This window comes from Dendrobium catenatum, unplaced genomic scaffold (assembly GCF_001605985.2).
Source record: "Dendrobium catenatum unplaced genomic scaffold, ASM160598v2 fragScaff_scaffold_1632, whole genome shotgun sequence".
In the NCBI taxonomy this organism is placed as follows: Eukaryota; Viridiplantae; Streptophyta; class Magnoliopsida; order Asparagales; family Orchidaceae; genus Dendrobium; species Dendrobium catenatum.
Window position 1 is genome coordinate 1,384,815 of NW_021320094.1, and position 25,102 is coordinate 1,409,916.

Here is a 25,102-nt window from a genome sequence, read left to right on the forward strand (position 1 = left end):
ATAAAAAAATTATCCCAAATGAAACCTTACTCAAGCCAAATTTCAGTACTATAGTATTTGCTTTCAAAGAAAGAGTTGATTTGCCCTTCCAACTTTATTCAAACTAAGGCTTCATTTGAGACGGCTTTTTTATTGCTTTCTAAAACGGAATTTTAGTACAAAAATAAAAAAATTTGTACTACAACTCCATTTTAGAAAGCAATAAAAAAGCCGTCCCAAACAAAGCCTAAGAGATTCTTAGCAGATTTCTTAGTTGACAAAGGAGATAATGACCTGCATTGCTAAATTTTGTAAGCAGCTGTGAAATAAATGGCAAGAGTGGAAAATTTACTTGTACTACTACAGGACAATGACTGAGGGCTAAGTAGGTGTTATTTTTTGCTAATTATTGCTTAGTGGTAATTAGTTAGACATAAAGATTATAATGGATACAATAAAATATAATACTAATGGTTTCCACTAATGAGAGTCCAAAGTAATCAGGGAACCAAGTGCTAATTGGATTAAGGCAAAAACTTACTGTACAAATATACTGATATTAGCCTTCCAAAAGGAATCAATGTAAATAGGAATGAAAAGAGGAGAAATGTGCTATGCAAAAGACAAGACCTGCACCTTCTTAGAAAGTCACAAAAGCACTCAAGAAATTAAGTGTCCAAATATCAATATGAAATAGGAAAAATTCCATTACAAGACTTTGGAAACTTCCTCTTAAATTAATAAAAAGTCCATCTGAGATGGCTACAATTTTTTATAAAAGTAATTATAAAATTATTATAAACAAATAGTTTTTTATGAAAAATATTACAAAAGTACAAAGTTTTCTAAAACCAACAAATAAAAATTATGATTGAGATCTAAAATATAAAACGGTAAAAAAAACTGCCTCAAATGAAACCTAAACTATCTGGAAATCACTAAAACTAAAGCTGTGTATGAATGCTGTGAATTTGAGTGAAGAAAATTACTTCTTTGATTTCTAAGATGAAATTCGATTGCAATTCTATAATAATCTGCCAATAAAATATTTATTATTAGATCAAAACAAATTCTGAGGAAAATAAATGAAATGTGCACTTCAATTAAACTAGACAAAATTTCAAATGACTTCAATTTCTTCTCCAAAATAGCAAAAAAAAAAAAAAATGGTCCACCAAAAGAAAGAAGCTTGTAAAACTTGCAATGGGACATCATAAATAAAATGATAATATACCCTAAAAATTGTAAAAAAAAAAAAAAAAAAAAGCCTTAGAAGAATAAAAGATAAGAAACATTGCAATATACCAACCTACAGGCAACAATCCCAATATTAGTTGCAAGTATAAGCTGAACCAATCAAAGACCTATTTAGACTTCAGAAAAATTAGTTCAGCTTACTGTAAATTTGCACAAATAGTTCAGTATTACCTCTAACTTCTTACAATCATTTTCTTCGCCCGTTGGATCGCTTGTCGCTGGAAAAGAACCTTGGAATATTTAACAGGGAGTTAACCCTAGTTACACCTTCTAGAGCAGACCATTCTTCTTCTTCTGTGCTGGATATGCAATCAGCAAGGCTTCGAGTGGACTGGCAATGATCAGGAGTCTTTCCTACTTTAGAGTCCTCTGATACTGGAATGATCTCATTAGAATTATGAAGTGCATAAGAGTGTTCTACAGATTGATCATCGACTAGCCCTCCTTTTTCTTCACTCTCCACTAATTCTCTGGCTGGGCTAGATGAGGGAGGTGGAGGACTTAAAAATAAACAAACAGCAGCACAATCGTCAATTTTGGAGGTAGGGAACTTTAATCTCCAAGCTCTGACTGCAGAATCAACAACAGCTCTGGCGGAAATGACCCGGGTTGGCGCAGAAGCCACAATGTCCACAACTTCTTTATTTGTAAGAGCATCCCATATCTGTACATATAATGCTAACTTGTTTCTTGTTCGCAAAACAATGAAGGGGGGATTTGCTTCCATATCACTTAATTCTTCGAACAACTATTTCAGCTTTATACCATTCTATTTACATATCTAACACCTAAAATTTTAATATTACATACCTACCACCCTATATTATTTTAATATCAAATATACCATTCATATTTCTTTCCTACCACTCATATATTTCATTTCTACCACTCATACTTGAGATGAAAATGAACTAAGGGTGATATGTATGTAATATTAAAGTTTTAGATGTTAAATATATAAATAGAATAGTATAAGATGGCATGTATGTAAATAACTAGATTAAAAAATGGATGAGAGTACTATTTTGGTGTGTTTAGAGAATAAAATGTTGTATAAGGAAATATTTAGAACTAATTATTAGATATATAAATATATAGGAATTAAGTGGCATGCATGTAAATCCCTCAACAATGAATGCTATTGGAGAAAGAATAAATGAGGATGAAAATACCCACACCATCGGAAGCAAGTACAATGAATTCATCTTTGTCACTGAGATGGCGGTATGAGATATCAGGAACAGAAATTAGACCATAGTCCTTCAGACAGAAGTCTCCAAAAGCTCTGGCCATGGCTAGGCCTGGTGAATTGCTGTTTGGCAACCATACACGCGCAACTTCGGGTTCATCTTGCAAGGCAAAAACCCTTCCTTTGCATTGTTCAATTCTAGCAGCTTCCCCTAATTGAAAGAATATTAATTTTAACAGAGCGATTAATTTACTGTAAGGCTCTGCTCGGATGAAAGAAGAGCTCAGACAAAACAATAAAATTTAGGCAGATTTATTGCTGACCATTTATCTGCAAACCTTCATGTGAAATGCCGAACCGGCGAATAACTTATTTATTTTAACTCATTCTCATAGGATCAACTTAAAAAGCTATTTAACTACTTGTAAGAGAGCTAAGACCCCTAAGAATTCGTTGTAGACAAGCATTATGCTCTAACAAAGTTGCCTTTCTCACTTAGTTTTGAATCTAGGTCTCTTTAAGGAACATAAGATATTTAGTGAATTCATGAAAACAAGATAAGCGAATCAAAATAATTATCATTGACTCAACAAATAAATCAAAATAATTGTTAATTGGCTCAAGAAATAACTTTATTCTTTGCTGCTTCTTAAAGCAAAATAATTGTTTAGGCTTTGTTTGGGACGGCTTTCTTACTGATTCATAAAGCAAATTTCTAGTTAAAAAATTAATTTTTTTGTAATAGAAAGCAGCTTTAAGAAGTAGTAAGAAAATCATCCCAAACAAAACCTTAATCATACAAGTTATATTATTTTTTAACATAAAGGGTGTCTTTTGAAAGTACAATACTCATTCTATTTTAGAATAATGTTCTAAATTGATGTGTTATTTCTTCTACTTTCTAGATTGAAATACTTAAAAAAGTGACTAGAAGACTCTGGGAAGAGATTATCTCCTATTTAAGTGTGAGCTTGATGTTTATTTTTTTAATCTTGGTGAATTCTTTCTCTATATTTACTTTTTTTTTCTCTAAATATTATAATATTGTTATTAGATGAGTTGAATTGATTTTATATTAGTTTCTGACAATATAGGTTGCTGTGATTTTCAGCTAATTACATGGTTATCATGGTCTAAATCTATCTGCATTATTTATAGTAAAGGGTTATTGGATTAACATCTAAGTTGGTTGCTTTAGTACTTTTTAGTTTTATTGCAAGTAACAAATAATTATTAAAATTAAGAGTTTTTAACTTATAAAATTTTGTATCAGATATTAAATGTGCATTAAATATCCTAGATCCTATGGAGTCCTATGTTAGATTTAATATTAGAGTTTAAACGTGCATCATAATTTCTTCTAAATATAAATATGATAATTAAGTCTCTTAATAAAATAATAACATGATGCAATTTAAATGAAATCAATTTAATTATGATTTTAGGTTATTCCACAATGACAATTATGAGGTTAGGTATTATATTCCTATATTTGACAAAAACAATAATTATAGAAAATTTTCATATTATATAGATAATTTAATTTTTTTTTTAAATTACAATATATTTGATACCCAAAGCAATGAATTTAAGAGCAATATTTATGACTTGCTAATTACAGGAATCAATTACATGATCAATTTCATAATTTTAAATAAAGCGATGGAAGTGTGCTTGAATATTTTATCGGGTTTGAGGTTTTATAATCAAATATTATTTGCTAATAGATTGCTATCTTATCAATATCTATTTTATTAAAGGAACTTTATGTTAAAGATAAATTAAGCTATAATTCCCAAAAGACAATAAATTAGTTTTTAATCAGAGCTTTAGAGTTAAAAAAACTATAATTACTCTCCAAGGCTTTTGATCAATATTTCTTGAAAATTATTATTAATAAGAGTCAAACTTTGAATATGAAGCTGAATTTGAGCATGAGATCATTTCTAAATCTAAAATGTTTCAAGGTTTTAAAGTTGAACAGATCGCACATAATGAATATTATCAAACAATTGAAATTTTGATAATACAATTCCAGTTGTGGTATTGCCATAATTATCTATATGTCTATGAATCATTAATAGAAATTTTATTTGTAGTATTTAGTTTCTTAATTTATTAATTCATAAAAAGAGCCTTATCAAAAAAGTCAAATTGCGCCAACATTTAAAATGTTTTATAAATGATAATTGCAATTAAGATAATGTTGAAACTAAAATTCTATCTATGGTTGAATCCAAAATAAAGGGTTTCAAAAAAGGAAATAGGAAGGAAACAAGAGAGATAGAGAAAGGGGGAGAGAATAAGAATCAATAGCTTAGAAAGAGAAAGGAGAATAAAATTTTATTCAATACTTGATCAATGAATGTTCTGACCTAACCTGATAAAAAACAAGGCCCTAGGTTTCAAGCAAATAAAGAAACTACAAATTTGGTAGAAAATAAATCTTAAAAAATTTAGCAAGGTTGGAATTCATTAATAAAACAAAATCCAAATATTCTCATAATACAAATGCCAAACAAATAAAAGTAATATCTAATTAATCATTTTTGTAATGTTGAACATAAACTCAAGTTGAACAACCATCATTAATTCTCTTGGGGTGTGGTGTGAAAAATTCTCATTTGGAGTATTAAGCAGCAATAAGTGCTTATTTAGAAGGCCAGGATCATCAACTAAAGCTCTTCATGAGTCATACATGAGCTATTTGATGATGGATGACCTCTCTATTAGATAAACCCAATATAACCTTATTTGACAATATTTGTTCAGCAAGTGGCACAAGTACGAGGTTAAAGACAAAAGTGGAATTAGTTCTACTGGTAGTGATGAAAAAACTCCATTTATAAAAATATTTATTTAAAATTTTAGAGGCTTAAAAGTACCTCTATAGATATTAGATCGTCAATATTTAAAAATCAAATTTTGGAGGCTTAAAAATACCTTGATATGGAATTAGTCCTCAACATTGAAAGTCTAATTATATAACTAATATTCAGGTTATCATAAAAATTAATAATATATGCATTTGGCCCAAACTTCATAAGTATTTTGGGCCCATGCATGGAGTTTATTAAAGGAGTTATGTGGGAAGTGTTCAAACACAAAATAGCACATTATCTTTATTAAATTCAAGAGATTTCCTATGAACTTCTACCATAATTTTATACTTCTTATCATACACATTAATTTCTGCTTCAATATTAAAATGACACACATGCTTAGCAGCATGCTAGAATGTCATTTGTGCTTAAACAATCAGAATACAGATAATCATCTTCATTATATTCTCAAGATTTCCTATGGATATCCGCCAAGTTTTATAGTTCTCATTTTACAAATCAATTTACCATAAAAATGCAAATTATGAACATGCTAAACAAACATTGCAACAAAATTAAAATATGCATGCATGACTAATGATATGAGATCTATAGGCTTCCTAGGTTGTGATCCATACAACAGTTAAGAAGGATGATATTTAATGCAGTGCTAATAGTTGTTGTAAGTAAATTAAGATATTGGTAATAACAAATCTCAATTTTCTAAACTATTAACAATAAGATAACATCACAAATTCCCAAAACTCTCATTCAGAACTACTGTTTATCCTTAAGTCTTACATGTAACTCCTAGATAAAAAAATATGGCAAAAAAGTATGAAGGATGCAATCTGAAGTCAATAACATTTGATTGTCTTTCAGATCAAAGTAAACCAGACGAAAGTCTAGGCATTCTAAATACTCATGTTTTATTTTTCTCAAGTAATTCCATAGTCATAACACTAAGCAAGAGAAAACACTCTACTCAATACATCCATAACTTTATTCTTGAATCTATCATGAGTTTGAGACGTGTTTGAAATTATTGACTCCATAATTATTTTAAGAAGAAAGGAATACTTTTGCATAAATCCAACCCATTTTGCATAAAATCTATTCAACATGTTTTGGGATTGCAAATACCTTAATTTGGTGTTCAAAATACAAGACAAAACTCCTCGTGATGAAGATAATGATGGAAATACTACATAGCTTGCACCACAACATAAAATTCCTTATAACAGGTTTAGTATCATTAAGCTTCTCATTGAAGAACACAATAAGATGATTTCTTGTAATATCTACTCCCCAAACATTACAAGATACTTCCAAAACTTTTGTGAAATCAAGAAGCTGAAGCACGAGGGACACAACCTTTCTATCTTTGAAAACGCTAGATGCCTTAGAGACGGCAAGAGTACATTTGAATTTGTCATTGTTGCGTGCTAGAATATACGCGGCGGCAGAGTTTGTAAATTCACGTCTGAGCGTTGTACGAATATTCAGCACACAAACAGAAAAGAGAATGAACACCAAGATTTTTACGTGGAAAACCCAGAAGAGGGAAAAAACCACGGGGCCACGCCCAGATGAAATAATTCCACTAGTGTTTGTTTGAAGTACAAGGACCAATTCGTCTTACAAGTAAAGACGATCGGTTTACAATCAGCTTCTCACAAAGTTACAAAGTTCTGCAAAATCCTAGCGTTTCCCGAAAATCCGGCAGAGTTCCAGCGTATCCAGGCGGCTGGAAGAGCTCCGACGGTGGTCGAGGAGGAGATGATTCTCCCTTTCCCCTTTGCTCTTCTTCTTCTTTCTCTTCACTTGCCTCCCCTTTGTGAAGAATGAGGGCTCTATTTATAGATTTTTTGGAGTGGCATGGCTTGTAAATAGGTGTGAGATCAGGGGCGAATAGGGAGTGGTCGAATGGACGGTTGATGTTGAACCCTTCGATCACACACCGTTCGTTGGACATTTGAAGGCCTTCATAATGTCGGATTTTGGCGATCTTGGGCTCGTTGGATTCGTCTCGTCGAGCCGTTCGATTCGAGTATAAGCTCGTTAAAATCGAAGACCGTTTGGTAACTCAAATTGTGGTTTGAACCTTCCAATAGTGCTTCGGGTGCTTGATTTGGGCTCATTTGGACTCGGATTGAGTTGAATTTGGTGTCGTTGGGTTCGTATTTCTGAGACGCTCAGTTTGACTGTAAGCTCGCTGAAATCAGAGTTCGGGTGCTCCCAAAATTAATTTTTGAAGTTTCCGGGTTGGGTTTTGCCTCGAGATTCGTGCCGATCAGGATAATTTTTCAAGAATATATCAGTCATGCTGCAAGATGTATCAAAGGGGTAGTTATGGAATTGAAGCCTTTGATAAAATAATAATAGAAGGCGGGTAGTCCATAAAAACTTCATATATCAGAAATTGATTGCAACTGAGGTTACTCAATAATAGCCTTAACTTTTTATAGATCAACTTCCAAACCTTCGGAAGAGACCGCGAAGACAAAATATAACTTGCAGTTGTAGAAGTGTACAATAAGTTAATAGATAACTTTTTTGACTAAAAAAGCCTCTACAATAAGGCACATATAATTGAGGTGATATATCATAAATATGCTGAAAATGAGGCAACAATAACAACAAGCTTTTATCCCACTACATGGGATCAATTAAATGAAACATTTTTTCTCTTTTGTGTTATATTAATAGTCCAAATCTCATTTAAATCTAATAAAAAAGATATTCAAAATACTTTCTAACCAAGTCTTTTTAGATCTACCTCTAGCTTGCTTAGCACGGGCCAGATCTAATATTCTGCTCTCCTAACACAATCACTTTTTATGTGACCAAATCATCTAAAGTGACTCTCTAAATCTTATATGAGATTAAAATCGCTGGCCCTACTCCAATGTTTTCACGTATATACTTATTTTGCATTTTTTTTCTCTAAGTGTTCCATTCATCCACCTGAGCAATCTCATCTTTGCAAGACTTAATTTTATACTCCTCTTTTAATGGCCAACATTCTGCGACAAAAAGCAATGCAGGTCTCACCACCATGGCACCATCTTATAAAATTTTTCCTTAAGTTTGAGGGATACTTTCTACCACCCAACAAGCCAGAAGTATTCCTCCACTTCAACCATCCAACTTTAATTCTACTACTAATATCCCCATCTATTTCACAATTACTTTGAGCAATAGACCTAAGATATCTAAAACATACACTCTTTTTAATGACTTGATCACCCAATATCACAATCCCACCACTAAATCTATTACTGCTAAAATTACACTCCATATATTCAATTTTAGACTCTAAGGTTGACCTCCATAATTCAAAACTTTCATCAACTCCCTCTCTATTATTATCAATAAGAAGAATATCATCAGCAAAAAGCATACACAAAGTACACTCTCTTGCAAATTTTGATAACAACATTCATGACTAAAGCAAAAAGATATGATCATAAAGTTGATCCTTGATGTAATCTAATTGAAATAACAAAATACATGGTCAAACCACCTTGTTTTTTAATACAAGTAATAGCTCGTGTCATATCCTTAATGACTTGAATATAAACATTATTAATTCATTTTCTTTCTAAAACTCTCTGGAGCACTTCTCTTGAAACTTTATCATCTGCTCTCTCTAAATTAATAAATATCATGTGTAGATCTAATGTGTCTTGGAAGTAAAAAGCAACAAACAAAAGAGAAGAAAAGCACGGGAACACAAAGATAATGGTTGTTTTCTGATTTCTCCTTAAAAACAATGCAAGATACAATTGATCTACTATTCAAGAGGTAGATTGGATCTCCCACAAACCCTAGACATCACTAGGAAACCCTTTGATATGCCTTGGAAACAAAATCAGCGAGAAACCAGAACTAAAACTGCAAAAAATTGAGAAAAGATGGCTGATTTTGGGATTAATACTTCAAAACGAAAGCAATATACAATAATCTACAATTAGAGAGGTTGATCGGCTCTCCCAAACCACCTAGACGCATTTAGGAGCACTCAAAAAAAAAAACTACAACATAAATCAAATCACACATAATGCTAAAATAACATAGATAATCCTAATTAAATGCCCCCATCCCCCCATAAAACCCCCCCCCCCCCCCCCCCCCCCCCCCACACAAAAAAAATTCCCCCAAATAACCCTCCTTTCAATTCTTTCCTCACCTAATTCCCTCCTTATTTCTCTTTCTCTCATAATGAAATTTAATGTTGTTGGGCCCCACAAGAGGGCCCAAAATATTTGCTCCAGGTACTACTGTATCAATAACCCCTCCCCAAAATACACCTTGTTCTCAAGTTGGAAGGTTGTGAACTGTCTCCTAATCGTCTCGTATAGCTCCCATGTAGCCTCATAATCAGGTAGATCCTTCTATCAAACTAGGATCTCCTTTGCTCATGTCATTCCTTGCTGTGCTCCAATGATCTCCCTGAGTTCCAGAATTAGTTCCATGTCTTCAGTCAATGTTGTCGGTAGTGAGGAAGAGCGAGTGTGATCTCCGATGGTACGCCTTAGTTGTGATACATGGAATACTGGGTGGATTGTTGATGATGTTGGCAACTTCAGACGATAGGTGATTGCCCATATGCACTTCGTCACTTTATAAGGCCCGAAGTACTGTGGTGATAGCTTCTCACTCTTCCTCTCGACCAGTGTCCTCTGTCAGTATGGTCTCAACTTCAAATAAATTGTCCCCAGGCTCGAACTGCACTTCCCATTTATGTTCAGTTGCTTTCCTCTTCACAAATTGTTGAGCAATCAATAAATGCTTTTTTAGTTCTGCTAGTATTCTATCTCCCTCCTCCAAATACTAGTTGACATTGGATACTGGTGTAGTACTCTGCCTATAATGTACTAGGTGAGATGGATCATACCCATAGAGAATCTTAAAAGGGATTGTTCGCACAACCATGTGGAAAGATGTGCTATACCAATACTCTCCCATGCAAGATAATATGGCATGGGCTTTTACTTGAAGTGACACAAAAGAAATGTTATGGGCTTGGCAAGAGAAGTGGAGAAGTTATAAGTGAATGATTGGCCTGTGGTTATTGGGCCAAATGTAGAAAGAGGTGTGGGTTCAGCTGGAATCAATGGAGTTTTGATGTTGGGGTTTGGTTGTAGCAAGAAAATCAGTGCAGGAGCTGGGAATTTGGGTTTGGAGTTAGAGTTGTGATGGCTGTCACTAAGGGGCTGTTTGGTATCGGATTTATCGTCGGATTTAAGCAAAATCCAGCCAAACGATTTTACAGCACGTGTTAAATCCCGGGATTCAATAAATCCCATATTTACTGATTTACGGCTTAAATCCCGGATTTACTAAATCCCTCGGTTTGGTGGATTTAACGGGATTTAAAGAGTAGCGGAAGACTTACCCGTGGCGCCCGTGTCGCCGAAGAAGCGCGCGAAAGGGAGAACCTTCACAGCCAGCAAGCTCCCGTTGTTGCTTCCGATCAAAATGTTGTAACTTCCGACCCGACAGGAAGGGAAAGTCATCGAAGGAGCGAAGTCGAACAGCCACGAAGGAGCCGAAGTAGCGACGCGCGCAATCTCTACACCTGCAAAGCAATGAAGCCGAACAGCAACGACGAAAAGAAAAGATGAAAGGCAAACCCTAGACGCCTCAAAGTTATTATTGATCAACTTAATTAATATAATTTAAATAATTAATTATTAAATTAATTAATTAATTAATTAATAGTATAATTAGTGCATAAATTAATTATCTAATTTAACTTAATTGACTAATTAATAATATAATTAGTAATTAAATATTAATATAATTAGCTTATTTAATACTTCAACTGTCATTTTAATCAATGTTAGTTTGTAATTTGTTTTTTATTGAATTTTCGATCATTTTATATGAATTAAAATTGATTTTATTATGTTTATGCAATGATCTTGATTTTATAAATATCTCATTTAAATTTAAATTACTAACCGCCATAAATCCTGATATATGTTACCAAAGAGTTTCGCGGGATTTAACAGGATTTAACATTTAGCATACCAAACAATTTTTAGGATTTAACACATTTCGGATTAACTAAATCCGAATTTATAGGATTTATTAAATCCCACTAAAGTTAAATCCCACTTGTTGCCAAACAGCCCCTAAATTTGAAGAAGGTAGTTTTGTGAGTTGCAGGATGAGGGAGATTCGGTTGGTGTTGTGGGCCGAGGGAATAGGGAGGAGGAGAGAAATAGGCCAGTTTGTGTGAGGAGATTGTACGGTAGATCTCTGGCTTTGAGCGTGAGTAGCTGAAGTGGAGAGAAGAGGTTTGCAGGCTGAAGTCTTCACGGGCTGTTAGAGAGGAAGACGTGGGCTGTGGAAGGTTGTGAGGCTGCAGGTCAGAGAAGAGGAAGGGAGTTTGGGATTGAGCCGTGGAGCTGTGTACGTGAGATTGAAAGGAAGATGTTGCGAGTGACTCTTTACTGCTGTGTTTCTCCATCTTCGGGAACAAGAGGAAGCGGGAGAGATCGGAGGAGCTGGAGCTTAGGGTGTTCGGGTAGAGAGCGGAAACGAGAGGGAGTTTGATCTCGTGTGGAAGAAAAACCAAAAGATCATTTGCTCGTGTTTTAATAGCGAGAACGAGGCTGTCTACGGGACAAACAGAAATCGCCAGACGTAAGAGAGGCGACCCGTGCGGCTTCGGCGCCGAACTGCAGAGGTAAGCGAGATTTCCGACATAATTTTGGGAGCTTTTAATTAGATTATATATATATATTATGATTATTAAAAACTTAATTTATAAGATGTAAAATGCTCCCTCACATAATTCCTCGTTTTGCCTGCACCATGATTTGTGACTTTGTGTGGAGACCCTCCAAATATGTCAAATAACCCAAGCAATATTATAGTCGTTCTTAGGAATTTTCAACCTTTCGAATGCAACAACGAAGTCCGTTTCATGAACAGACGTTATTCGTGTAATGTCGCGCATCGTTACGTTTGCAAATTATATATTTCAACTGTCTTCACTCAATTTGGCTGTGAAGGGTCCTCCCTTAGGTAAATTCGATGTTTTGATTGCATCGGCGCAATCCGTTCGGCGATCGAAAGCGATTCGAGTACTTAAGCGAAGCATCGCGCTTGTCAAAAGTCAAGCTCATCGATTGTCTCTTTGGCTCATACTGATTTGACGGATGTGTGGAGGTCAACACTTCTCACTCATCTTTCTCTCATGATGAAATTTAATGTTGGTCCCCACAAGGGGGCAGAAGTATTTGCTCTAGGTCCCGCTGTATGACTGTATCACTCTCAAGAAAAGACTACAACAAAAAATAAATTGCATGATGCAAAATAACAACAGTTAGCCCTAACTAGGCTCTCTCCTAATTCCCTCCCCCAAAATCAGCCGCCTCTCCATAACTTTAAGTTTATAATCAATTCATGAATTTTGGTAAAAGTTCAGTGATTGGGACTAACATCAATCCTCAATTTTTTTCATCGATGTTTGGGACTAGCAATGATTGTTTTAAACATTACATACAATAAGTTTTAATGAAAGTCAACTATTTTTACCTTTTGTTCGTATTATCCAAGATATTTACTCAGTACAGTGAGCAGGGGTTTCTCAGGATGGTTCCACCAGCTATCTAAAGAAAAAAAATAAAAAAGAAATGTCTTCAACATTGATGGATTAAGAGAGAGAGAGAGAGAGAGAGAGAGAGGAGGATGTCTTGGGAACTAGAGTTTACAATAGAGATCAAACATGAGATAAACAAACACAATGCAACAAACAAACAAAATTTGCATATTACAAGCACTTAATTTTTAAAAACTATTAATTACTTTTATTGAAAATCAAATATATAAAGGAATTCAAGTCAGAAGATAATCATATGGCCTTCAGCTAGAAATAACAACTAGAACTTCAAAACATAAAAAGCCATGCAAATTATTTGAAGTCTGCCTACTTATTAGAAACCAACTTATATTTGATTTAATTAAAATCAATCACTCTCAAGCCAATACAAAAATTTATAGCAACGGAAAAGGAAACAAAAAAAATTTCTCGAAGCGAGCATCATACTTGTAGATGGTGTAGGACGGCTGGTTATGTGTTCTTGTTGATGTTCAAGACTACTCTGGCTAATCTTTCGACGGGCTTTGCTGATGGATGGTAGATTGATATTTTGCTTTTGGGATGGCTGTTTTCCAGCTTTTGTTGATGTTCAAACTTGATTTGGATTATCTCTTTGGCTGGCTATGGTTTTGGAAGGATGTCTGGTTAGATGCTATTACTGTTTTTTGTTTTCTCTAGCAAGACATTGGTTATCTTGGAACCGAAGTTTCTTGCTCTGGCGCTAGTTCTGATGGCTTCCTTATTGGCTGGAGATGTTTTTTTCAAGATGGTTGTTGGTTTCTTTTGTTCTCAATTTTTTAAGGACTGTGTTTAGTTCTTATTTTTTCATTGTCTTTTGTTGTTGTTTGCATAGTTATGTTGTAGGCCCTTTTATGGGGCTTTTTATTTCTTTCTTTTTATATTTTTGTTAAGCTTTTTTATCATTGTTCTTACAAAATTTGTAATTATTTTGTAATTTTACATTTTTAATAAAAATGGGCATGTTTGCCCCTAATTTTCTCAAAAAAAAAAAAAAGCATCATGCTTGTACAAGAAGAAAATCTCCTAAAAAGGATTGAGTCTCCCAATTGATCAAGGAGTTGATTCTAGAAATGATAATGAATAGTGCATCCAATTAGAATTTTATTTAAAACTAAAATAATTGGCTTTCTGCATAGTTAAGAACTCTATTTATAAAATAAAGCTTGATAGAATTATTGCACACTAATCCAAAAAAAAGAAAAAGAAACAACGCTAAAGCCACTAGAATAGAGGAGAATATACCACCAAATTGATCATAAACTTAACAAAGAAGCCACGCAACAAGTAATGAGGAAGAGAAGATTACCGGAGACCATTGTTTAAAATTGCGCAATATGAGGCTCGCCTTGACGCCCGCTTTTGCGCAATTCCAGTAAAAAACGCCTTGATACTTACGCCTCGAGGAAATTTCTGGGATTCGACGACGCATAGGTATCTCTGCTTTCCTCTTTTGTTCTTTACACAGGGGTTAACAAGGATTCTAGGAAGCCAAAGGAGGATATCATAGAGAACTCAAAATGGAGAAACATCACATATAGTAGAAATTGAAAATAGGGAGTCGAAAAAAGATCAAGATCAAAAGAGCTGTTGCAGGAGGTTGTCAATCCACATCAGAGAGAGAGAGAGAGAGAGAGAGAGAGAGAGAGAGAGAGAGAGAGAGAGAGAGGAGAGAGATAAGTATATATAATTGACTAGCAAGTTTAATATTTGCCTCATCCTTTGCTAAATTTCTTGTTGAATTGATTTTACCATTCATAGTATAGCAACATGCAAGTAAACATGAAGATCTTATCATCCCACTTGTATAGCTAGTTTAGTGAAGAATATGCTGCATTTGCATTTAACTTTCTCATTTTGCAATAGCCACAATTAAGATTATCATAATTTGTTTTGTTCATTTCATTTGTATGTTCTGATTTTTTTTTAAAATTTGTTGCCTTTTTAATTTGATTTGTTTCCAATCATAGACTATAGAAGTTCAAATGACAATAGAGAGCTTATACATGCCTATTGCCATGTACGTTACATTTAGACACTACATATAGGAAGATCGGGCCCTACTAACGTGATTCGCATGTGGTAATAACTTGGAGAAGTCATGATCAAGTTGCTTTTGCTTGAATAATTGAAGTTGGATCTCACAACATTTTGGGCCTACTCATTGTCATATGGGCTTAATTAGAACTTTATTTGTGGATTTTTTATTTTTTTAAGAACTTTATTTATTCAAGTTGCTTCTCAATGAATATTGTTAGAATACAATTGACCTTAGAGACCTTACTACTCTAAAAGAAAATAGAGATTTCGAATTTTATCTGTGTATTAATAAAACTAAAGTTAGCGAGGCTTTAAAGAAAATGAAGTGTAGAAAAACTATTAGACCTGATGGTGTTCCAATAGATGTGAGGAAATGCTTAGGAGATGAAGGAATTTCTTGGACTAAAAAGATGTCATATGAGTAGAGTGAGTGCGTTGATTCATATTTTTAAAAATAAAGGTGATGCACAAAATTGTGCGAATTATAGAGGAAATAAGTTGATTTGACATACTTTAAAACTTTGGGAAAGAGTTATGGAGCATAGGTTACGCCGTGATACTAATATTTCTCAAAATCAATTTGGATTCATGCCAGGTAGGTTTACTATGGAAGCTATTCATTTATTGAAAGGATTGTTGGTGAAGAATAAGGAAGATCTACATATGATATTTATTGATTTAGAAAAAGCATATGATAAAGTTCCAAGAGAAGTGCTATGGAGAGTACTAGAAAAGAAAGTGGTTAATAATGCTTATATTCAAGTCATTAGTGATATGCATGCAAGAGTTGTTACTTGTGTTCAAACACAAGGTGGTTTGACCAAGTATTTTCCTATTTCAGTTGGATTACATCAAGGATCAGCCTTAAGCCCTTATCTTTTTGCTTTAGTCATATATGTTCTTACTAGACATTTGAAAGAGGATGTATCCTGGTGTATGTTTTTTGTTGATGATATTCTCCTTGTTGATAAGACTAGAGAGGGAGTTGAAGGTAAACTCGAATTATGGAGGTCAACCTTAGAGTCCAAAGGTTTTCGATTGAGTAGATCTAAAACCAAATACATGGAGTGTAATTTTAATAGTAATAAATCTAGTTGGGGGGGGGGAGGCGGGGTTGGGACTTCGAGCGATCAAATCAATAAAAAATGTACTCATTTTAGATATATTGGATCTATTGTTCAGAGTTATGGTGAAATAGATGGGGAATATTATTAGTAAATTCAAGTTGGATGGTTGAAGTGGAGAAGTGTTTTAGGTCTGTTGTGTGATAGAAAAGTGTCACTCAAACTTAAGGAAAAATTTTATAAGATGGTGGTGAGAACTGCAATGCTTTATGGCATAGAATATTGACCATTAAAAGAGAGCATGATATTAAGTTAAGTGTTGCTGAGATGAGGATGCTCAGGCGGATGAGTGGATTTACTCATAAAGACAAGATACGAAACGAGTATATCCGTGAAAAGGCTGGAGTAGCTCCAGTGACATATAAGATTAGAGAGAGTCGTCTTAGATGGTTTGGACATGTAAAACGGCGGCCTTCCGATGACTCTTTTAGGAGAGTAGATGTATTAGATTTGGCCTATGTTAAGAAAGGTACAGCTAGACCTAAAAAGACTTGGTTAGAAAATATTAGAAATAAGATTTCTTTATTAGATTTAAATGAGAATTTGACTCTTAATAGGACACATGGAGAAGAAGGATTGATGTAGCCAACCCCATGTAATGGGATAAAATATTGATATTGTTTTTGTTGTTGTTGAACTTTATTTGTGAATGTTTTAATGAAAAGTGCAACGTTTTTGCTTCTTGGTTTCTTAAATCATCAAAACCATGGTAACCAAAACATACATTTATAGCCTGAACATTTGAATAACAAAAGTTTATGGTTCAAAATGATCAAGGTACGATAAGAAACGTACTAGGAAGATTGGGCTTCAAGTCCACAGTCAATTGTAGTGCAACCAAGTTGTTGTCTCTATCTCGAGTGCCCATTATTGCTCTTGAATCTCCCAAGTTTCCAATTATGAGATCCTGCCCCTATAAAAGTACAATTTGTAGAAAATTTAACTGCCTAAAATTTATTGGAGGAAAAACAAATTCTCAAAAAATTTGAAAAGCGGATTGGACATTTGGCAAGCTAGCATGCTTTAGAAATAGCATAAATGATAGCTTCTTCTGAAGTAAAACTGCTAACCGATTCAACTAGTACTAATAACATCTACTAAATACGAAAGATTTTGTATACTGGCAAAAGTAAGTCATTTTAAAGAGCTTTTAAGTTCCTGAATATAGAAATAGTTGGTTGGGACATATACAATAAATAATAAATAATTTACCCATTGGATGGGTAGATAAAATCAGCATCAGAATAATAGAAAAGAAAAGTGATTGGCCTAAGATAATATGGATAGAAATCCATAATGATTTACAAATAAGAGGTTAAGCACCTCAAATCAATGAATGAAAAAGAGAATTGACAAGATCGAACACAAATAGTTGGGATAAGAATAATGATAAAGATAAGTCTATAAGGGAATTATAGGAAGAGATGCTGACTTGCCTGCTTTACCAAAGTAACTGCTGTCGTACCACTGCAGAAACAATCAACTGTCGGAAGAAGTTTTAATTCCTTATCCATGAGCTTGAAAGCTTTCAGAAAAGACTGCTTTAAGGGGAGATATATTTCTGGTAGCTTTTCAACTTCAGCAAAATTTACAGACTCGCACCACTCATCATCAACGCTGACAAAGGATGTTTCTTCAGAATTCATACTCCTGGATGAACTATCATTTTTCTGAGGGCTCTCTTGCCCCTCAACAATGGCTTTCCATTGATTGCATAACTTGAGAGGAAGAGAATCCCGAACCTTCCTAGCTACCATATGCCCTAATGGACCATGACCATCAAATACTCCACAAAAGATGGTGTCAGCTCTTGATGTGAAATTCTGCAATAGGAATAAAAAGGTTCATCATCAAATAGAAAACATTGGATTCATAAAAAAAGAGGTGCTTCAAAAAATAGAAATAAAGAGGAATGCTTTCTACATCAAAAAGCTCATAAAAGAGGTAAGCATATCAGCAAGAATTGTATTCATTAAGTTAGGTTTGTGATTAACAAATAGAAGCTTTTCTAAAAACCCTTCAAAATCACACATTGTAAATTAAAAAGAGCAAGCTAAAAGGAAATTATGGAAGTAGCTTGTTATATGCCATAAATGTTAAACATACCAGTTACGTGACAAAGGTGAGCTAAGAGCAGAAATGTTGTCCAGAATTTGCTCAAAAAACAAAAGATTCTAGTGAAAGTGGACAGAAGCATCATGCGATCGAATGGTATTATTAATCATGAGGGCATAAATTGCAGAAAAAGGATTGAGAATAAAGCATTTCCTAACTAATTACCATGGAAAGGCTTAATGGGAAATGATGGGGTCAGTTGAGATTTTCTATTGAATACCTAATTTGTATTTTACACCTGACGTCTCAGGCATTGAATGAGAAGTTACTCAGCAAAGCAGGCATCTGCAGTTGAAGAAAAATTGTGTGTGGTTAAGTACATAAATGTTAAAACAAAAAGGAATTACTTCCAGCTAACGCCGCACCAAAACTGCTGATTTACCAGTGGTAACAGCTTCAAAAACGAACTTCAGTTAATTCAGGAGATACGCGGCCAGCTTAAAATACCACAGGCCGGGGATTCAAATCTTGGTGCCCTCAGTGAGGCATCAGAATAATTTTTTCTCTAAAAAATTTAAATGAGTTGTAAAATTGAGTAGGAGCTATCAAAAAGTATGCTTTTTAATGTCAAAGTGAAAATCTACACGACAACTATTCATTCTATAGATTCATGTTATACAATTATCAGTTTGCAGGTTTGGGGAGGTCTGAATCTGGCTATGGGTGACTCACATGCATCAATTATCATAACAATTTATGTGAATTGTCTCATAACTGGATTGCAGACCTCAGAGGAAGATAAATGTGCTTATCCTTCACAAAGAAAGTGCATTAGATGCAAAATTAATGAATGAAAAATGCAAGTATTTAGATTGCATAGAATATATGGTAAATGCATCCAATGTTTGACGTGTCGGAGTAACTTGTCATTGATGTGAAACATAAAAGGAATTGCATGAATTTAATAAAATTTGTTAAGCTTGCAAATTTTAGCTTAACAAATTTTAAATTTAATGTTTCACAAGATTAGATTCTAGAATTTCTTAGTTTTGTTTTGCTTTGGCATCCGGTTACAAACTAGATTAGAAGGGCAATTTAAAATAACAAAAAACTATAGTAAAGCTAGATGCACAAGTAACAGAAATCCACATGTTAACAATTAGAAAGTTCATCTTGAGTTCCCCTCACTCTCACTCTTGAGGGTTGTTTTAGCAGAAGAATAATTTTAGCAAACTTAATGACGCCACCAAAAGACAAACGACGCCTACAGTATTGCCCAACGAAAACTTAGCCGTAGAGGAAGAAGCCAGTGGATGTTGGAGAACTTGCCACTGTCCGGAGGTTTGATGCTCGTCGATGGCGTTCGTTAAAGTAAAGAGGATCCGATCAACATAGTCGTCGACGGTGTGGTCGATCTCCAAGTTGATGTCGAAAAAGGGTAATCTCAACACATCTACTCGTCACTGATGATCGTATACGAACTCATGGTCTTGTTCAGGATCGGCCATCCATAGGGGACTTAGGCCAGAGTTGTGTTTCTTCTCCCTTGGATGGTGTATGAAGCAAGGGAGAAGAGGAGGGGAGGAGGGAGAGGTTTGGGTGGTCGGCCAAGGCCAGGAGGGGGCCAATTTAATTTCAGATTTTAGGTTTATATTGGAGGGAAAACAATTTAAAAATCTGAAATTTAATTTTAGATTTCAAGGAGGGAAGGAGGGAATAATTCAAAATTTGAATTTCCTCTAATTGAGCTAGGGTACGTGGGGTGATATACCTAGATGGGAGGGGCTTTGATTGAGAGCATTAATTGAAGGAATTTAATTAAGAGAGAAAGGCATAGGGGGGCCGGCCCAAAGAGGGAGGGGAAGGGTGTCCATATTCAACGAATGTGTCTACATGCAATGAATGTGGGATTTGCAATTAAATCCAAATTAATTTCATATTTAAAGCGATTAGGAGAGCTTCCTAAAATAGATTTATTAATTAGGAAAAATTTTGAAATTCAATTTTTTTTTAATTCAAATTAAGAGACTTTCCAAATTAATAATATGATAAATTAGGAAGGTATTTAAGCATCAATTTGAATTTGAAATTAAGGGACTTGTGGATGAATGGGCCGGCGACTAGGGTGTGGACTAGGTAGGCCGACGGCTTGAGGTGGAAAGGGAAGGGAAACCGGCGGTTTTAGGAGGAAGAGGAGGGAGGCCAACTATTTTGGAGGAAGGTGGGGAGGAGACCGGCGGCTTGGCCGACGGGTGTGTCTGTGTGTGTGTGTGTGGAGGGGGGGGGAGAGGGGAATAAAAACAGATACAAACCTCGAGCCCGGACTCTACCAGCGGCTGACGAGAATTGCTTGGCCCTCTCTTAGGGTTTTCTACTCTCTCAAGAACTCACAACAAAGAGAAGTAACAAGTGCTGAAATTTCATTCAAAATCATCATCAAAACTAATACAAAAGCTAGGGTCTTCATATATAGGCCTCAAGGAACAAAAGACACAAAGACTAAATTGTCCTTTGGGCTACAACATAAATGCATCACAAATCAAGACTACTAATCGTAGCCGTTGATCGGCGATATCTCCTCTGATAGACGCGTCAGAATCTCCTACTGATAAACTAAGGTATAAGCCTTATATGGCAATCGTGAGGCATATGCCTCATTAACTATTTTTAGATATTGCGTTAAGGCAAGCCTTAAGGACCTCTAATTGTGTAGTTAAAAACCTTGGGTTCACTAATGCTCATTGAATGTTTCTAACATATAGTATAAACCATATATTAATATATGGTTTGTTTAATGCAATATTGGGAATCTTTAGAGTGGCCGGGATTTAGAGCTTCAAGGAGAATGGGAAAAGATGGAAGTTGGAGGTCAAAACGATGGATAGAAACTCATAATCATAAATAGTGTTAGAATACTCTCCCTAAATGTGATTTTTTTTTTTAGGTCGATTTTAAAAAATGTAACATCCATAGAAGTGAGAATTTATTTTTTTAAAAGATAGTAATATTTGTATCCTTATTGATTTGAAGAATAACCAATAAGTATGTACTTAATATTTTTTGTTCAAGTTTGCTTCATTCATAAGGTATAATATGAACAAAAACAGAACAACTAAAGACTTCAATTGGTATAGTGGAGATAATCTTACTAGTGGGATATGTTTTGATGAGAATTTGGTAGGAGTTTCTAATTTGGGAATTCTTGATGGCTTCTAATTAGTGACGTATGCAACTGTTAAGATAGCCTCTTCTTAATCCTAATATAGGATTTTGCTAATAATCGTGATGGATCAAGTAACTTTGAGAATATCACTTTTTTTATTTTAGCAATCATATTCTATTGAGGAATATACATACGAGAGCTAAGATATATAATCCCATGTTGAAGAAGGTAGTCACCAAGAATTAAATCGAAATATAATTTTTCATTTCCAGCCTCGAACACTTGGATTTGGGTATTGAACTAGATTTGTATATAGAGATGAAATTTCTTAGCAATTTGATAAGTTTCAGATTTTTCTTTCATTAGGAATATCCAAGTAGCTATAGAGTAGTAACCTATGAAGGATATGAACCATTTAGCACCAGAGATATTGGCCACATGAGATGATCCCCCAATGTCGTTATGAATGATTAGAAAAGTTGTGAGGCTTCACAGGTATGACTATGATAGGTGTTCTCGGTGTGTTTTCATGGTAGCAAATTTCACGTTAAAATAAATCTAGATTTTATTAAGAATATGGGGATAATTTTTTAGATACATGAAGCTTGGATGACCAAGAAGAAGATATTATAACATGATTGCACTCTCTTCAAAACAACCAACATACTAAGCATGTTTAATTTTTAATGTAGGATTTTCTTCGGTATCAAGGCAATATAGTCCAACATTCTCCTTAACATTGCCAACCATCCTCCCAAAGTTAATATCCTGAAATTCACAATGTGCAGGAAAAATTTAGTAACACAACTAAAAACCTTGATAATTTTACTGATAGATATGATATTACAATAAAGTTTACAAACTAATAAAATTGAGTTTAGGGACAAAATCTGAGATATTAATTTTTTTTTTAATGCCAGCATTAAGACATAACGATCCATTGACAGAACTCATAGAAAAACTACTTAGAAGAATGATATATTTTAAAAATAGGGAGATATCCAAAGTCATTTGATTGGCTCTTCTCAATCTTTGAATTAAAGGCATGTACAACCATAGTTTTTTTAGTAGTTGATCTGATCTCAATATCAGTTTTGTCTTGGATAAATTTAGCTTGGAGTTAAATGAAATTTTTTTTAGCATTTTCATTTGTTCTTGATTGAGTGATGCCGAGATGGAAGTGTTTAGGTAGGTAGGTGGCTTTAGAGGTTCACTTTTGGATGTTGAAAAGCGATGACCTTGCTTACCTGATTTTTATTAGTTCTAAATTTGTGGAAAACATAAGTACATAATAAATGGAAATCAAAAATAGGAAGAACAAGTATTGATAGATTGATATGAAAAATCATCCTACAATTGATTTAATCATAACACACGGATTGCTTGATGAGGAACTAATGAGTTCCATGGTTTTCACATTACCACATGTTTTGAGATAGTTTCACTTTGAAGTTCGCTTTTTTAAACAATGCATATAGCTTTTTATTATGCTTTTTCTATTATATTAAAAGATATAAAGATGTGGATTTCAAATCTAAATCATTTCTAATCTTTGACTTACAAATTCTATAAAATAACAAAGTTTCAAAAAAGAATTTAAAGTGATCTAAAATAACAAACTTTCAAGCAGAAATCAAACTATGCTTTATCTTGAGAAAAAAACCTATTAGAGAGTGTGAATCAAAGGAAATCAAAGTTGGACTTGCTAAATCAATGAAAAAACTTTTTCGACTAAAAAAAAAGGCTAATCTGAGAGGACCAACCATTTGGTATTTCTACACCAACCTATTTTTCGCCTACCCAACGCCAGACTAAAATAATACTCTCGCAAGAGTTTACATAAACAGATTATTTGAGTGAAAATCCAAACAGCATTAGCTATCAGAATCACAGATCTAAGGGCAACCCAAGGATAAAAAATTAAATGCAAACTTTTATCAGTCATGCAAATCTCTTTACATTATCTAGAAAGCGTAATTATATCCCCTTCCTTGGCTGCTAGACAGGTCCATTATTTGGAGGTAGCCTTCCTTTGCAGGAAGAAGAATCCTAAACTCCCAGACTAGACTTTGATCAGAAAGGATCATATGGATGAATTTAGACAACATAACCGAATCCCAAAGCTATCCACCATAACACACAAAACAATTCGAACTCGCAACAGTAACCGCACCATAAAACTACCAAAAGGAAGATGATCCCCATATCATTTTACCATCCAGCAACTACAGAGACGAGATGAACCCAACTGTCTTTCCTTAAATAGTAATAGTAATAATAATAAAAGATGACAACGCCTAATTTAAGAAGCCAAACATCATAATCAATTCCATTAGGCATACTATTTTCCAATCGAAAAACAGAACCAAACTTAACCAGGCAAAAACATATAAGAACCTCAATAAAATACTCCTCCACTAAACTCCTAATCCTAACAAAAAACCAGTAAAGCACAATAACAAAACAACAAAATAGAAAATTTGTGAAACAACAGCAAAATAATAGAAACCAAAGTTACATTAAGCACAAACTAAGTTCACCTCCCACACGATCATAGCGTCCTGATTGGTCCCCTTCTTCCCCTGCTGCGTGAAAAGGCAAGCCGCTTCGCTGGCTCCGTTCATATACATCCGACCAGGTATGAGAAGGAGCTCATCCACCGCCTCATTCCCTCCACCTGAAACTGCCTTCCGATCGAAAAACCCTCCTCCTCTTTTCCTCTTATCTTCTGTACCTTTCTTCTTCCACCCCATCCACCTCTTCGAGCACATACCTGTTCCAGAAGAGAAGTAGGCGTCTTCTTCAACGTAAATCGGAGCTCCGGCGGCGGCCGTCGCCACCGCCGGTGAGTCAGACGACATGCAGGAGCCCATCTCAGCTCCGAGAGACGGAGTAGAGCAAGCAGCAGCAAATGCCAAATGGGGTTTTTTGGTCAGCGACGGAGTTACCTTTGAATATAAATTGAGAATTAAAAAAAAACTACTCATTTTTATGACGTGGAAATTTTCTTAATTAAATGCCAGTAAAAATTCACACAAAAACTTATCAACCAAACAGACTTGCGAGGGTGGCCATTTACTTTCTGCAAAATTAATTTTTTTTTATTTTTATGTGCAATTATTTTCCTTTGTTTACGTGCATGATTTTTTTTTATATTTTATGTGTTAAAGAACGTGGAGAAAGGAGCTCCGCTTTTGACGGTTACCGGGCCGGTGGGTGGCGTTTTAGTAATTAGGGCCCTGCAATCGAAGTTTTTACAAAAAAAAACTATTATTATAAAACTATCACAATTAAATAGATGTTATTAATCCACAAGTAAATGGATTTTTATAAGCCCGTTTAGGCCATTGGGAAACAACTTAATGAATATATATATATATATTTATTTATTTATTTATTTGTGATTTAATAATTATATTAAAGCATATTTTTAAATTTTATAAAAGTATTTTATCATTAAGCTGGTAGTTGTCGATTCAACCACAGCTATTTTATAATACTAAATTTATTGAAATTTCAAAAAAATTTGACACATTTAAAATTTTTTTAATATTGAGAAAATGATTAAATTGATCCTTTAATTTTTTTCTAATTAATCAAATTTAACTCATCGACTCTTTAAATATTGAGCAAATTATTCTTTCAATGAAAGAATTTAAATCCATATTAAAAAAAGTAAATGGACTAAAATGAAATTTTTAAATAGTTGATGATCATTTTAATCATTCATAAAGAATCGGAGATCATTTTGATCCTTATGTCTTTAATATTAATCATTAGTTTGAATTTTACGAAGGGTAAACAAATCCATTTTAAAGCTAATATATTATATCAAAT

General features: G+C 34.2%; 1 protein-coding gene across 2 annotated transcripts; it reads right to left on the minus strand.

Moving 5' to 3' along the window:
* Positions 1-1,248: 1,248 nt before the first annotated feature.
* LOC110099044 (probable protein phosphatase 2C 66) lies at positions 1,249-24,202 on the minus strand. Of its 2 annotated transcripts, none has more exons than XM_020826059.2 (5): positions 23,806-24,202; positions 17,484-17,870; positions 16,843-16,960; positions 2,413-2,636; positions 1,249-1,900 (listed from the first exon to the last, which is right to left on the minus strand). In XM_020826059.2, exons 1-5 carry the CDS (start codon positions 24,136-24,138, stop codon positions 1,424-1,426), a joined length of 1,539 nt encoding a protein of 512 aa, XP_020681718.1. In that variant the 5' UTR covers positions 24,139-24,202; the 3' UTR covers positions 1,249-1,423. The 2 variants fall into 2 exon arrangements, with proteins under 2 accessions (XP_020681718.1, XP_020681719.1); XM_020826060.2 differs by having other exon boundaries at positions 1,738-1,900; positions 2,409-2,636.
* Between the last annotated feature and the right edge of the window lie 900 nt (positions 24,203-25,102).